At 54.5% G+C, this 13,839-nt stretch overlaps 1 protein-coding gene across 1 annotated transcript; it reads right to left on the reverse strand.

Moving 5' to 3' along the window:
• Window positions 1–1,883: 1,883 nt before the first annotated feature.
• NATD1 (N-acetyltransferase domain containing 1) lies at window positions 1,884–12,623 on the reverse strand. The gene is made up of 3 exons (XM_062503568.1): window positions 12,445–12,623; window positions 5,973–6,091; window positions 1,884–5,239 (listed from the first exon to the last, which is right to left on the reverse strand). Exons 1-3 carry the CDS (start codon window positions 12,539–12,541, stop codon window positions 5,123–5,125), a joined length of 333 nt encoding a protein of 110 aa, XP_062359552.1. The 5' UTR covers window positions 12,542–12,623; the 3' UTR covers window positions 1,884–5,122.
• Between the last annotated feature and the right edge of the window lie 1,216 nt (window positions 12,624–13,839).

Consider the following 13,839-nt stretch of genomic DNA (forward strand, 5'->3'; position numbering starts at 1 on the left):
GATGCCTGACGGAAGATGTAGTGCGTGGGGGCGGCGGCGGCCGCCGCTCGGGGTGGGGCTGAGCCCGCGAAAGGACTACAAGTCCCACAGTACCCCGCACCGCCGCGCGGGGCTCTGGGGCGCGTAGTCCCTCGGACGGGGGCGGTGGGGCCAAGCGGGCACCGAGGGGAGACCCCGGGGAGACCCCCGGCCACAGCCTCGTCACCGGCGGCGGAGCAGCCCCGCGGGGCTCGGCTCGGCCCCACCGCCAGGCATCTTTCACCCGGTGGGAGGAGCGCGGCGGCGAGTCCCGGCCTGCCCCGCGGCCCCGCCAAGAGGAGGATGCGGCTGTTTGGGGTGGGTACCTCTCGGCACCCTCCGCATCACCTCATGTTCCTGATACAAAAAACACAGGAGGTTCCTTTCTTGCAAGGGACTAGGGACTGAGGATCCCCTCGTGCAGCACCTCCCTGGGACGAGAGGCTGCGCGGTTTTGGGGTGAATTTCACCCCCTTAATCAATCTCGAAAGAGGGGCAGTGAATGGGGAGGCTCCGCTGCTGAATCTCTGAGGAGGAATAAATCACAGAATCACTTACGAAAAGACCTCATTATCATCGAGTCAATATAAAGTTTATAACCAAACGCTTCTCTAGAATTGCGGTGTAGGTTTGGTACTGCCAGAGATTTCTCAGCTCCTGTGGATCCATCAGAAGGTTGTGTGGGTGAGTTGTGCTGGGGTGGTTGGATGGTTATCTCCACGATGCTTGAGCATCTGCAGGGCTCCCTCTTGGATTCCTCCCAGAAGAAGAGCCTTTTTCTCAGGAATTTTAAGTTTTCCTTTATCAAACAGCAGCTCCCTGCTCTGCACCCCCTCTTTTCTTGGAGCCCTCCTCCAGCCTGACAGTGTGCATCAGGAAGACAGAGGTGGCTCTGCATCTCCCGTTCCTAGACGAACCTTCTTTTTGACAACATTATTCCCAAGTGATGTAATGTGACTGAAGAGAACAAACCCCTGGCTGCCTCCACCTTCCCAGGCACCCCGAGGGAAGCCGCTCTTCCATCCTACAGGGCTCTCCTACACCGCTGCTCTCCCAGCTGTATTTTGGGGGGCAGCTGTTTTGGGGGAGGTAAACACTACATTCGCAGGAACAAGGAGGTGTTTGGGAAGTGTGCCCAGCCCGGCAGAACGTGCGGCAGTGCTGGGACAGGCCAGAGCATGGACTGTCTGGAATGTGGAATGTAAACAGAGCGTGTTACCAGCAACAGCCCAGCTACAGATCCCAACTGCCCGTGCTGTCCCTTGGGAGCAGCAAACCCCACGCTCCTGCTGCAGCCCTAGGGCTGCTTGGATCAAACCGTAACTGTTCTCTTCACCAACCTTCCTGGAAATTTGAGTTATCTAAACTCCGGCCTCAGCCTCTGTAGCCTTCACACAGCGTTGGGAAGTGACACAAATGCCCCACTATGATCCTACATGCTGAGTGCTCAGGCTGTGCTCCCAGCCCTGAGGAGTACTGGCTCCAGGATGGAAGTGCCTTGTGTCCCTCCGAGTCACCTGCCTGCCCACCTCACTCTAGACAAGCACAACAGCTGGATATTTAAATATTTTCATCTTAAAACAGTAGATATAAACACTGAGTGTCTGCTCATTTGCAGGACAACTCCCAAAGACTGGTCTGACATCCCAGGGAGGAATGGTGAAGGTGAGCAGAGCTGGATCAGCTGGCAAAGGAGAGGACCCAGTTGTGAACCTGCTCACCCTAAGCTCTGCACAGTCATCATGAGGTCAGCCAGCCCTGTAACCTCAAATAAAACACAATCATTTCACCCCTTACCTACTGTCCATTTGCAATGGGAGCATGTGGTCCCCCCCAGTGCAGCACAGCCACTGAAGCTCAGTTAAGCCACACTTTTATTGTATTGTATTCCATGCATTATGTTCATGTTTTATAGTATGACAGAGGGAGGGATCAAGATAAATGTTAAACATAAACAAGAGCAGAAAGGTCATTTGTAACAGGTCCTGAGAAGGAAAGGCACATCGTAACCACTGAATCCAACAGAACGGAAACCTTGGACAGAGGAAGACAACGCTGGAGAGTGGATGAAGGAGGGGGTGTTTCAAGTTGGGGGCTGTGGAAGCAGGTTTGGCAACCACCTGCATTTCCCCACCCCCCAAAGGTCTGTACTTCAAAAGGGTTTGGGGAGCTCAGTATTCAACCAAACCACTTCCACATGCCTCTTGCCCAGGGAGAGTCCAAGATCACAAACTCCTCCAGGTTTGATCAGCACCAAGGGGCAGCACAGGACTCAAAACTCCCTTCTGCAGGGACCAGCTGGGAAGATGCAGCTGGTGGTGAGGCAGGGAAGGGCTACCCAGGACCGAGGGACCCCAAGCCAGATCCCACTCGGCCATGCAGGGTCACAAAAGCACCGTGCATTGCTGGTGACCTGTGGGTATTGCTATTCACTGGCATCGAGGTGGAGGGAAGGCTGGGACAGAGCATGGGCACAGCAGAGAAATGGTTGGCACAGACACTGGCACACATCTCTGTCAGGTCAGACGCCAGGGGAGTTGTAGCACCTCGAAGGGAAGCAGCAGCAAAACTGTGTGCTGTGCCTGATTTAAGGCAGCGATTGCTGCAGGTGAGCCAGCACTGGGAAGCACGAGGTTCCTGCCAGAGCAGCACGAGGGGCTCCAGAGCTAGGCTGGACACTGGGACGCTGCCCAGACTGAGCACAGCACACCCTCCAGCTGGGTGACCCAACTGGGAGCTGCTAGAGACTGCACACAGTGGAAATTAGCACAAAACCAGGACAGAGGCTCGCAGCACTGGGCTCCAATATCACTCCCAAGCACCCAGCCCTGCTGTGGCAAAGACTCAAGTGTCTTATCTTGGCTTCCAGGGGAGAAAACAGTTCAGCTTCACCTTGGAATCAAGAGAAGGGATGGTTCAGTCATCACAACAGTACCAGAGCCAGCCTTGCTCCTGTATCTATGTGGTGAAGCGTGTTTTGCATGTTAAAGAAGGAACATTTAGCAGCCCACATTTCTTCTTGAGCCCCTTTAGTTTGTTACCTGCCACTCTTTCCCTGTCCCTCGAAGCCACCCTAAAGGTCACAGCCTGGATCAAATAAGAAGCAAGAGGGCAGAAATTAAGCAGAGGCAGGGCTGAGCTCAAAGCCTTTCCTAAGCAGCACAAGACAGAGGTGGCTCTGCCCCCTGGCACAGGTGGTGGGCATGGGCAGGGATCTCACAGCCTGCAGTGTGCACGGCAGGGACAGAGTTTGGGATGTTTGGAAGCCTGAGAGGGCTGGTGATGGGCAGCCCAAAAGCGTGGGTAGGCAGCAAGGGTTCACCTCGCACAAGTGGCCAGGGACAGCTCAGGCTGAAATCCTGGCACAGGGTCTTCATCTCTGGCCACCCCAACCAGGAGAGAAGATGGTAGAGTTTTTGCCTTTGCTGCCATGGACTTGGTGCTGGGCTCTGGGAAAGGGCTGAGCTGCCTCTCACCTGGAGCTTCAGTCACTCCGTGGCACAGATTGTAAACTTTAGTCCCTGCTGAGCTAAGCAAGGTCTGGATTTGGTCTCCAGGTGAGAGGCTCTCCATCTCCTGCCTGGCTGCAGCCCCCAGTGGCTGCTCAGGGCTGGGTGTGTTGAAAACATCATCTCCCTCACCACTGCGCTGCCCTGGGACACTACAAAATCCTGAGAGCTCAGTGTGAGATGCTCTGAGGTGTAGCTCAGGCCCTGGAAAACCCAGGCAAGGTAGGGCAGGCAGCAAGCTGGAACCTGGCAGTGCCCTGCCATCCTGGTGTTACCTCTATATCTGAGTGTGGCAATGCTGGCTTGTGCAACAGGATCATCATCCACGGAGGTAAGAGCACGAAATGAGAGTGTTCCTCCTGCTGGTGGCCAAGGTGCCCACGATGCTGCCAGTGCCCTGAGCTTGGAGCTGTGAGGAGGCTGCTGAGCAGACAGGTAATGCCATGAGCCAGGACTTCTTTCCAAAGGCTGTAAGGAGAAACCACGGGAATCCACATGGATGCAGGTGCCTCTAGCACTGAACCCTGGAGAGATGCCAGGAGCAAGTCATGGAGGCCTCACCCTGCTGCTCTCAGGATGTCATGACAGGGCTGATCTGGGGCACTGACAGGGATGCAGAGATGGAGAAGAGGGAGATGGGGGGAGCTTCCTCTTCAGCTGCAGGAAACCACCCTGGTGCCCTGGGATATCCCTCGTTGCTTAGGCCAGGGCTGGCTGTGGGGCTGGTCTCCTCTCTTGAGCAGGCTGTGTCTACACCAAGGGCAGGGAGACAGGAATAACAGGTCCATGACCCTGTGGGATGCCACTTCAGGGTTGTGTACAGAAGCTGGGCAGGAGCTGGCATCTCCAGGGAGCAGCATCTGCAACTCGGCCACATTTCTTCCTCTGCACAGACTCTGCCACAGCCTCTGCAGTCCAAGTCCGCTCCTCACACGGCTCTTGTCTCTAGGCTCGAAGATGTCACCATCCCAGTGTCTCCACAGCCAGTGCAGCAAAGCCCCCGAGGTACCACCATGGTCCACATGTTCTTGTATGTATTGCATGTGGGCTTGGACACGGCTTGGTGCCCAACAGGTACTGCAGGGGATGAACCTGACACAGGGCTGGGGCTCCTCCAGCACATTCCTATTTCTTCCTCCCCAACACTCCCTCTGTCCCACAAAGCTTAATCCACAGCATCTCCCCAGCTGCCAGGAGGAAAGGGGGGCTGGTAGCCCATGACCACCCCTAACCAATATCCCCCAACAAGTTCAGAGCTGTCATCACCAAGCAGAGAGGAGAGGACGAGGTGCAAAACAAGTCATCCCCTGGCCTTGCAATGGAGTTTGGTGGAAAAATCATCCTCTTCTATCCCCTGGCTTGGGAAAAGCACTGGGGGGCACCACATGTGCCCAGAGCCAGCCTGGCCCAGGGGCTGTATCCATGCTCACACTTGGGCAGAGAAGAGGAGGTTGTGCCCGCACTCACGCACCGCATGGACACGCTTAAAAAACCGGGAATTGTGAGTGTGGGAAGGGGTTTCCTGAGACTGCAGAGAAGCGAAGGCCGCGTTGAACAGTCAGGGACAGGTGTGCTGGTGTGGGAGCAGTCCTGCCTTAAGGCTGCAAGTGTTCCAGGTACTGCGGCAGCGGGTTCTCCTTGACGTATTTCTGAATGTACCAGCACGTCAGGTGGGCCTTCAGGTCCTCCTCCACCACGAAGTCCAGGGCTGCCTGCAACCAACGGAGATCAGATAAGTTACAACCAGCACCCCCAGCCTCTGCTCCCCTCTGAAGCCTCGTGGGAGTCTTATACCCCTCACCCAGGGGAAGCAGTAGGGGTCCCTCAGGTACCCCCTTTGTGAGGCAGGTGAAGGGAGAGGCTTGAAGGGAGAGCACAGCTGTCCTGCCACAGCCACCACCTCGCCACAGAGTCCCCAGCTTAACCCTCAACACATCCTGCCTGGTGGATGCTGAATTGCAGGTGACCCAGCCCACCTTCATCACCCCTTTGTCCCCACTTACAGGGCCAGGGAGCAGCTGTACCCCAAAGCACCACCCCACAGTCCCCCCACCCTTGTGCTCATGGCTTCTCAGCTGTCTCTGCACAGCCCAAGGCAGGCAAAGGGCCCACGAGGGCAGTGAAGGTTTGAGAGGAGGGTCCAGCTTAAGGTGAGGTGAACCATCAGCCCCTGCACATGGGTCTTTTGCTGAGAGGAGGAATAGGCCAAACCTGGGTGAGTGGCTGGATTTGTTGACATTTACCCAGCTCCTCCTGCCACAGGAAACAGCAATGTCTGCCCCCGGATTTCCATCTGCCCCACCAGACACCCCATCACTCATCAGAGCAGGATTCCCACAGGGCACACATGCAATTCCAATGTGGTGAGGCCTGGCTTCGACCAGGATCTTTAGCCACAGCTGGGATGGCAATAGCTCTTTCCCTTCTGGGTGCCTGTGGTAGTACCTTTGCCAGGTGCTTGGCTATTCCTCTCCCTCGGTAGGCATCCGGCACTTCCGTGTGCTGCAAGTCCACGATGCGCTTCCCCACGTACTCGTAGAGCAGCACAGCCTTGTCATGGCAACCTGAGGGGAGAGAGAGAGGAGAGGGGTGAGGATTGGGGTGTCCCTGGGGAGCCCACAGCAGAACAGGCAGTTCTGGGACTGCTACAGCATCCCTCGTGCCCATGGGAATGGCTCTGGTGCTGGGTCAGAGACTTTGATTTCAGTGACACCTGGATATCCTCATTGGTCCCCCCGAGTGTGAGCAGAGCTAGGTCTGCTTGGTCCTTCCAAGCCTCTTGGAAGAGCAGGAGCAAGTTTTGGACCCAGCCCTGAATCACTAATGCCAGCACAACATGTTTAGGGTAGGAAAGCAGCTGTGGGGAGGGAGGGAGATGTGTTGATGGTGGGAGTGAACAAAAAGAAGAGGGGGGGGGGGGGGGGGGGATACAACAAAGCTGAACCAAGTTACAGCTTTGTTGAAATAATTTCTCTTCCAGCACAGGGTTTTTTGTTGTGGCACATAAAACAAGACAAGACTCCTTGGTATGGTGTTGCAGCATTGTCTAGACACATTTTGGGGAAGATGCTGGGGAGGTGAATGCCACAAACACACAGGAAAATGCACACAGGTGTGCAAGGGGGCCTGTGCACACAAATTCACATGCACACACACACACACACAGGTTTCCTGTTTCAACACCCTGACCTTTCTCACAGCAGCTCAGTTACAGGAAAAAAGAAGTTTCAACTCATGTATAAATCAGAGGAGTCAGAACATCCCTCTGGTTTCATCCACAGAACCTGAGCTTCTTCTGCCTTCAGTGCAAAACCAAATGTTTAATTTCTAGAGAGCTTCTGTACTTAAAAGTGAGTTTCAGAAATGCAAGATCCCAATCAAAGGGACGAGTTGGATTAAAATAATGAAAACTTTTCCTTCTCTCTAATTTTTTTTAAGGCTGAAGTTCACCTGCATTCAGGATCTGCTTTAGCTGAGCTCAATACACTATTTCACTGCATTTTAGCTGACAACTCCAGCTCAGTTTGCCTCATCCCTGCATTCAAGAGAAACTAGAAATGAGCCCATTGGAATTTTGTGTTTCCAGAGAAGCAGCTCAAGCTTTTATTCCTGTTCCTTTTATGCAGACACTCAATTCTCCTACACTGGATGGAAACCTTCACATTTCCAGCCTGAGTTTATTCCTGCTGGTTTCTGCCCACTCATTCTTGTGCCAACATTGTTCTTGGGTGGACATAAATAATTTCCCTCCCTGCCGTTCCCCCAAGTATTTATAGGCTTCAGTCCTGCCTCTCTCAGCTCTGGTTCACCAAAGAGCCAAATTCTTTGAGTTTTCCCCAGACAGAAAAGAGGGAGCACTGCAGTGTTTCCCCATGTGGATCCAGGCACCCCAAAAAAAGCCAAGGGAGCAGGTGAAGCCCTTCCCCAGCAGCACAGACCTGTCTTGCTGGAGGGAAACCTGCCCAGGCTGGGGCATGAGATGCCCTCACCCTCACAGAGCATTTGGTGGCAGCTCTCAGGGGTGGCAAGGGCAGAGTTGGCAGCACCAAAGGCTGTAAAATGATCTTGTAACAGCAGCTTTCACTCGTTCCAGCCTTTCCATGCCACTCTGCTCCCAGACTAAAACTTTCCATAGCCTCTGCCTGAAGCTTTGAGAAGTTTACAACTAAACTGACAACAGAACAAAATATCTTTTTTTTCTTTAAGTACACTTTTTAAATACATGATGTGTTTAGAGGCATCACAGACACAAATGCATTTTAAAGCAGAAGGTGATGCAGTGTTTGAAGGATCTCAGATGTGTCCTGGACAGGCTTTTCCTTGATATTCCCTGGACCACAGCAGCACCAGAAACTCCCAGCCAGGACAGGAGCTGCAGAGTGCCACCAGGGCACAGATGAACACACACAGAAAGGATTTTACAGCCAGCCTGATTTTACAACAGCGAGTCAGTGCTGCAGGAAACCGGGCCCAGTTCAGAAAAACATCCCAGTTCAGCCAAGTGCATGATCACATCCACTCATGCTCACTTCAGTGACACAGCACATGAAACCAAGGACACTTGTGCCACCAGGTGTGGTGTGGGCAGAGCCATGGCTTGAAAAAAGCCAACCCTGGTGCCGTGTGGTACCATGGACATGGGGGGCTGCTCCCAGGAAAGCTGAGGGAGCTGGAAGCAGTGCTGACCCTTCTTGGGAGTACCTAGCCCCAATTTGGTGCAATCCCCCCCAAAGAGAGAGGGCACAAGCAGAAACCTCACCAAAACAAGGCATAAGAGACACCTCCTGCCAGCCTCCAGCCCGTGTCAGCCCCTGGGGTTCCAGGACAGGAGTTTATCAGCCTGCACAGACAGAGCTTGGCACAGCAGAGCCCCAGCAGCCTGCCCGTGGTGTTTGACTCACTGACACTCTCCTCCAGGACCCTGAGTGAGGAAGGGGAGTCATTGCAAATCAGCACAGCCAGAGAGGAGCAGGATGGCAGCAATGGCAGCACAGCTAGTGCCCTGCTCACCCTCTGTCCCTCCCTCCACTCACAGGGGGCACAGGGAAGGGGAAGCTTTTCTGGGAGCTGAGTGAAGGACAAGGTCTAACCTTGCTCTCTCTCCATGGTGGGTTTCCACTGGGAGCAGTGACAGGCTCAGCCCTGATGCCAGACACAAGTGCCCAGGCTGGGTGGCTCAGGAGCCTGGGGGAAGAAGCAGAGAGCTCAGGAAGGACACATCAAGCTGAGGAAGGGACACCTGAGGCATCTGGGAAGACACAGGCACCCTACTCTGCCCATCCTTCACCGACCCCCTCTCCCAGCATACACAAAGTACCTGCCCAGGGAGGGGAGGCTGCAGCACTGCAGGACTGTCCCTTGTCCTTGTCCCCCTGCACCAACCCCAGCCCACAATACCCCTTTGTGTGCCCAGGACCTGGGCAGGTCCTGAAAGGCCAATTTCTATTCCCCAGCCTTTTGAGCAGCCCCTGAGCTCCTTAGGACACTGCTGCAAAGCCATTCCCTGTGAGCAAAGGGAGAGAACAAATGCCAGCCCCATCTATCTCCCAGGGACAGGAGGCAGCTCAGGTCTTCTGCTGCTGAACCAAACGGTGGAAAAAAAAAAAAGAAGAAAAAAAAGAAAAAAAAAAGCTGCGTGTGGGGTGGGCTGAGAGAACGAGATGTCCTGATGAGCTTGTGCATCCCAGGCTGGAGCTCGCTGCCTGCTGTGGGCTGGCCTCACTCCCCAGGGAGCTACTGGCACGTTACTACGGAGAGCAAACACAACAGAGCACAACAGCCAGAGTGGAGACAGCACAGCCCTCATGGAGGGGCCTCACTCGCAGGAATGGTTTGGAGCAGTTTCCTGTTTAGGAGCTCTCTGGAGGCGCCGGTGGCACGGGAGGAGCGGGGATGTCTTTGGTCCCTTGGTCCCTGCTGCAAACTCAGCACCTTCCCCTCTACTGGAAAGCATCTGCCCCACCAGGGAGGAAAGTTCCAAGGCATGACCTGCTCCAGTTTTCCCTATAAACCTGATCCAGGGCTCTTGGACAAAGAGCTCCTGAGACTCAGATGAGCAGGAGCTTTCAGCCAAAATCCTGCCCAAACCCAGCTGGGGAGGAGTGGGAGATTTGGGAAGTGTGTGCTGCAGTCAAAGGTTGGATGAATGGGAGCTGGAATGCCGAGAAGCCCGCGCATCCCTGAGGAACTGGAGCTGCTCCATGCTCATGGTGAGCCTGACGGGTGTGATGGGCATCAAAAAGTCACAGCAGCTGCTGCTAAAAGCCCTTCCCCTGCCCCAAACATCTGTGCCAGCAGCTGGACCAACAACCAGCCGACTGCTTTGGGGTGGGTGATCCCTTTGGGTTTCTTGTTTTGACCTAACATTCATCTTAGATCTAAAGAAATACCCAACTATTCCTGATTAAACCAGCCTATATGATTCCCATGGAAGCTTTTAGCTTTGACAAATTGATGTTTTCCAAGAGAGTCACTGCACAGGGAGGTTTCTGGCTGGCTCAGGCTGTTAGTCACATCCTAACCCATTACAAATCCAGTTGGGCATCTTTCTGCCCTCCTCTCAAGGGATAACAAGGCTCAGTGAGGTCTGGTTATAATCAGCTTCACTTTCAGCTTCTAAATGCTCCTTCATTTGAGATGCAAGGGTAAAGGGAACGTGTTCAAGGGAACCAGCTGTTCCTATGAGAGTTTTAGGAGCTACTGCAGTAATGAGGGGAGAGGGGAAGAACCAGCAGAGAAAGAAAAGACAGGGCAAACCCCAAAAAATCGAGTGCAATTCATCTTCCTTGTGCACAAAGAGGAAGTCCTGACACAAGGTCACACAGGGGCGCAGAGGCAAACACAGGATGATTCTGAAAATGAACACTTTCACACCACTTCACAGCTTTCACTGTTTCAGGCCTCCTTCTCCAGGGATTTCCAGAAATTCATCACCATGGAAAGTCTCCTACCTAACATCATACCACCACAAACCACCAGCTGTCAAAGTCTGGCTGCTTGGTCCACATGCCTGGTGCACCCGTGTTTTCCCAGGGTATCATCCACACTTGACATTTAGCAGAAATTAGGACATCACAGGAGCCCATGAACTGCTGTTTATCTCTGCTACAGTGCAGTGACATGGGACTAGAGTGCTCTCTGAGGGACACAAGGGTCACTTCAATGCCAAAATCTGTGTCTGACCTACTTCTTGTCATTCCCTGCACGCAGCAAGGAAAACCTCCCAGAGCATTCCACACCACTGATGCTCATCATCGTGCCAGGAGCGGGAGCGACAAAGAGCAGTGCAGGAAATAAACACCCTGCCACGCACTCCCACAGAGATGTTATCTCCTGACCATCTTCCAGGGCTTGGCTGCTACCAGCAAGTGCCTAACAAGGAGGAGGAGGAGAGATGGATCCACTCCACATGGATGTTAGTCAGCACAGCAGCACGGACACGATCACACCGGGACACTGCTCTGCTCGGCTGCCTTGTGTGGTCAGCGCTCAGCTCACAGAAAAGGGCTCAGACTCCCTGAACTCCCAGGAAAAACACAACCTTGATCATGGGGATTCACCTGGGTGAGGCCATGGTCAGATTAGATGGGACTTGGAGCAACCTTGTCCATGTCTGGACACACAGAAGGCCCTGCCCAAGGCTGCAATGAGAGGAGCTTTAGGATCCCTCCAACCCAAACCATTCTGGGATTCTGTGATTCCACGACCCCCTCCTGAATCAGGAGGTTCTGTGCTGATTCACACACGACTCCCACAGCTGATTTTCTCCCTCTCAAAGTTCACCCTCTTCAGTCACGACTCATCCCTGCTCAGCCACCAAACGCTACTCGGCCCATGGTGTGGCTGGCAGAGCTTTTATCCAGAACACCACAATAAAAGATTACGTTTCCCTAATAATTGTTGACGCTTGGTTGTCCCCTCTATTTCCTGCTGGAACTGACTGGAACAATGCTCTGGTGGTAGCAGTGGGGACCCAGCACCTGGGACCTCATTTGATCTCAGGCTGAAATAAGCAGTTGGTGAAATTGTTTTCTCCGCACCCGTCTCCTCCTTCCTCGCTCCGTCGCTGCTGAGCTTCCAGCCTGCACTTTGTAATTAGTGGTTGAAATGAAAATGGGGTGGGGGGGGAAGAAGAGAAGTCTAAAATAAAATCCAGACTACTCCTGTTGTTTTATCGACAAAGCCTCCCGCATTCCCTATGATTTCTGAATTATACATTTTATTTATATACATATTTTAAAGGCAGCTACCCCACAATTTCTGCAGGGCAGCAAGGCAGTTTTACCCAGAGTAGTTCTCAGCATGACAAATGGATGGGGAAGAGATGCTGGGATCGTTGATTATCTGGAATTAACCATTAAGATGAAGCCTGGGAATCAGTGCACCACAGAGAAATTTTAGTGGTATCTACTTTTTTTCCCTTTGTTCACTCCACTCAATATGTGACAGAGCTTTTTGGGGGTCACTGTGTCACCGGAGCTCCACAGTCTTTGTCCCACAGGTGGGACACCAACCCCAACCGAGGGAGCCGAGAGAGCCCCAGATCTCCTGGGAGATTTTTAGGGTGCAGGAAGGGGAGGGGTGGAAGCACCAGCAGGAATCGGGGGTGCTGGGGAGGCTCTGAAGAGTATCGGGGGGCACAGGGGGGTGTCACACCACGGCAGGGCGGAGAGTACAGGGGAAAGTGCTGCGGGACACAGCGGCACGGGAGGAGGAGGGATCGGGGGAAATGGGGGGGAATGGGTGAGAACAGGAAAAAGGGGGAGGAAGAAGAAGGGGGAGAGCAACGGGGAGGAGTAATGGGGGGGGGGGGGACAGCGAGAGCTGTAAAGGAACAGGAAGCCGGGCCCCCAGCCAGGCCGGACCGGGGGCAGAGTGCAGCAGGTAACGTCCCGGGCAGCCCCGAGCCGTCCCTTACCGTTGAGCCGCACGGTGAACTGCCGCCGCTTGCGATCGTGCTCCACCTGGATGGGGCAGCCCTGCTCCAGGAGGCCGAGCGGCGCCGAGTGCGCCATGGCGGGCCGGTGTCGGTGCCGGTATCGGTTCTGGTGCCGGTATCGGCTCCGGTGATCGGTGCCCAGGCGCGGTCGGGCCCCGGCGCGGCCCCGGCCGCAGGAAGCCCCAGCTGTGCAGCACGTGCCCGCCCCGCAGCCAATGGCCGCGCCGCGCTTTTGTTTTGGTACGGCCGCGCGGCCCTTAAAGGGGCAACGCCGCCGCAGCTGTGGGGCCCGCAGCCAGCGCCCGGCGCCCCCGCGCGGGCGGGCACCGCCAACAGCGCCCGCCGGTACCGGCTCTGTACCGGCTCTGTACCGGCTCTGTACCGGCTCTGTACCGGCTCTGTACCGGCTCTGTACCATTTCTGTACCGGTTCTGTACCGGCTCTGTACCATTTCTGTATGGGCTCTGTACCGGCTCTGTACCATTTCTGTACCGGTTCTGTACCGGCTCTGTACCGTTTCTGCATGGGTTCTGTACCGGTTCTGTACCATTTCTGTATGGGCTCTGTACCGGCTCTGTACCATTTCTGTATGGGCTCTGTACCGGCTCTGTACCGGCTCTGTACCATTTCTGTACCGGTTCTGTACCGGCTCTGTACCGTTTCTGCATGGGTTCTGTACCGGTTCTGTACCATTTCTGTATGGGCTCTGTACCGGCTCTGTACCATTTCTGTATGGGTTCTGTACCGGTTCTGTAGCGGTTCTGCATGGGTTCTGTACCATTTCTGTATGGGTTCTGTACCGGCTCTGTACCGGTTCTGTACCGGTTCTGTACCGTTTCTGCATGGGTTCTGTACCATTTCTGCATGGGTTCTGTACCATTTCTGTATGGGTTCTGTACCGGCTCTGTACCGGTTCTGAACCGTTTCTGCACGGGTTCTGCACTGGTTCTGTACTGGTTCTGCACTGGTCCCACATGGATTCTGCACGGGTTCTGCACTGGTTCCACAGGGATTCTGTACTAGTTGTGCACTGGTTCTGTACTGGTTCTGCACTGGTCCCACAGGAATTCTGCATGGGTTCTGCACTTGCTCTGTACTGGTCCCACAGGGATTCTGTACTGGTTCTGCACTGGTCCTACATGGATTCTCTACTGGTTCTCTACTGATCCCGCACTGGTTCTGTGCTGGTTTTCCATTCTGGATTCCTGGGCTGCACTGGTGCTGCCCCGTTGTGCCACCTGCCCTGTGGCAGTTCCTGTGCTGGGTGCCCTGCTTGGCTACTGGGCTCTCTGCCCTGGGCTACTGGGTCATGGTCCCTGGGCTCCAAGCCCCATCCAGCCTGGCCTTCAACACTTCCAGGGATTCTGGGGTAGC

This window comes from Cinclus cinclus, chromosome 16 (genome assembly GCF_963662255.1).
Source record: "Cinclus cinclus chromosome 16, bCinCin1.1, whole genome shotgun sequence".
Classification (NCBI taxonomy): Eukaryota; Metazoa; Chordata; class Aves; order Passeriformes; family Cinclidae; genus Cinclus; species Cinclus cinclus.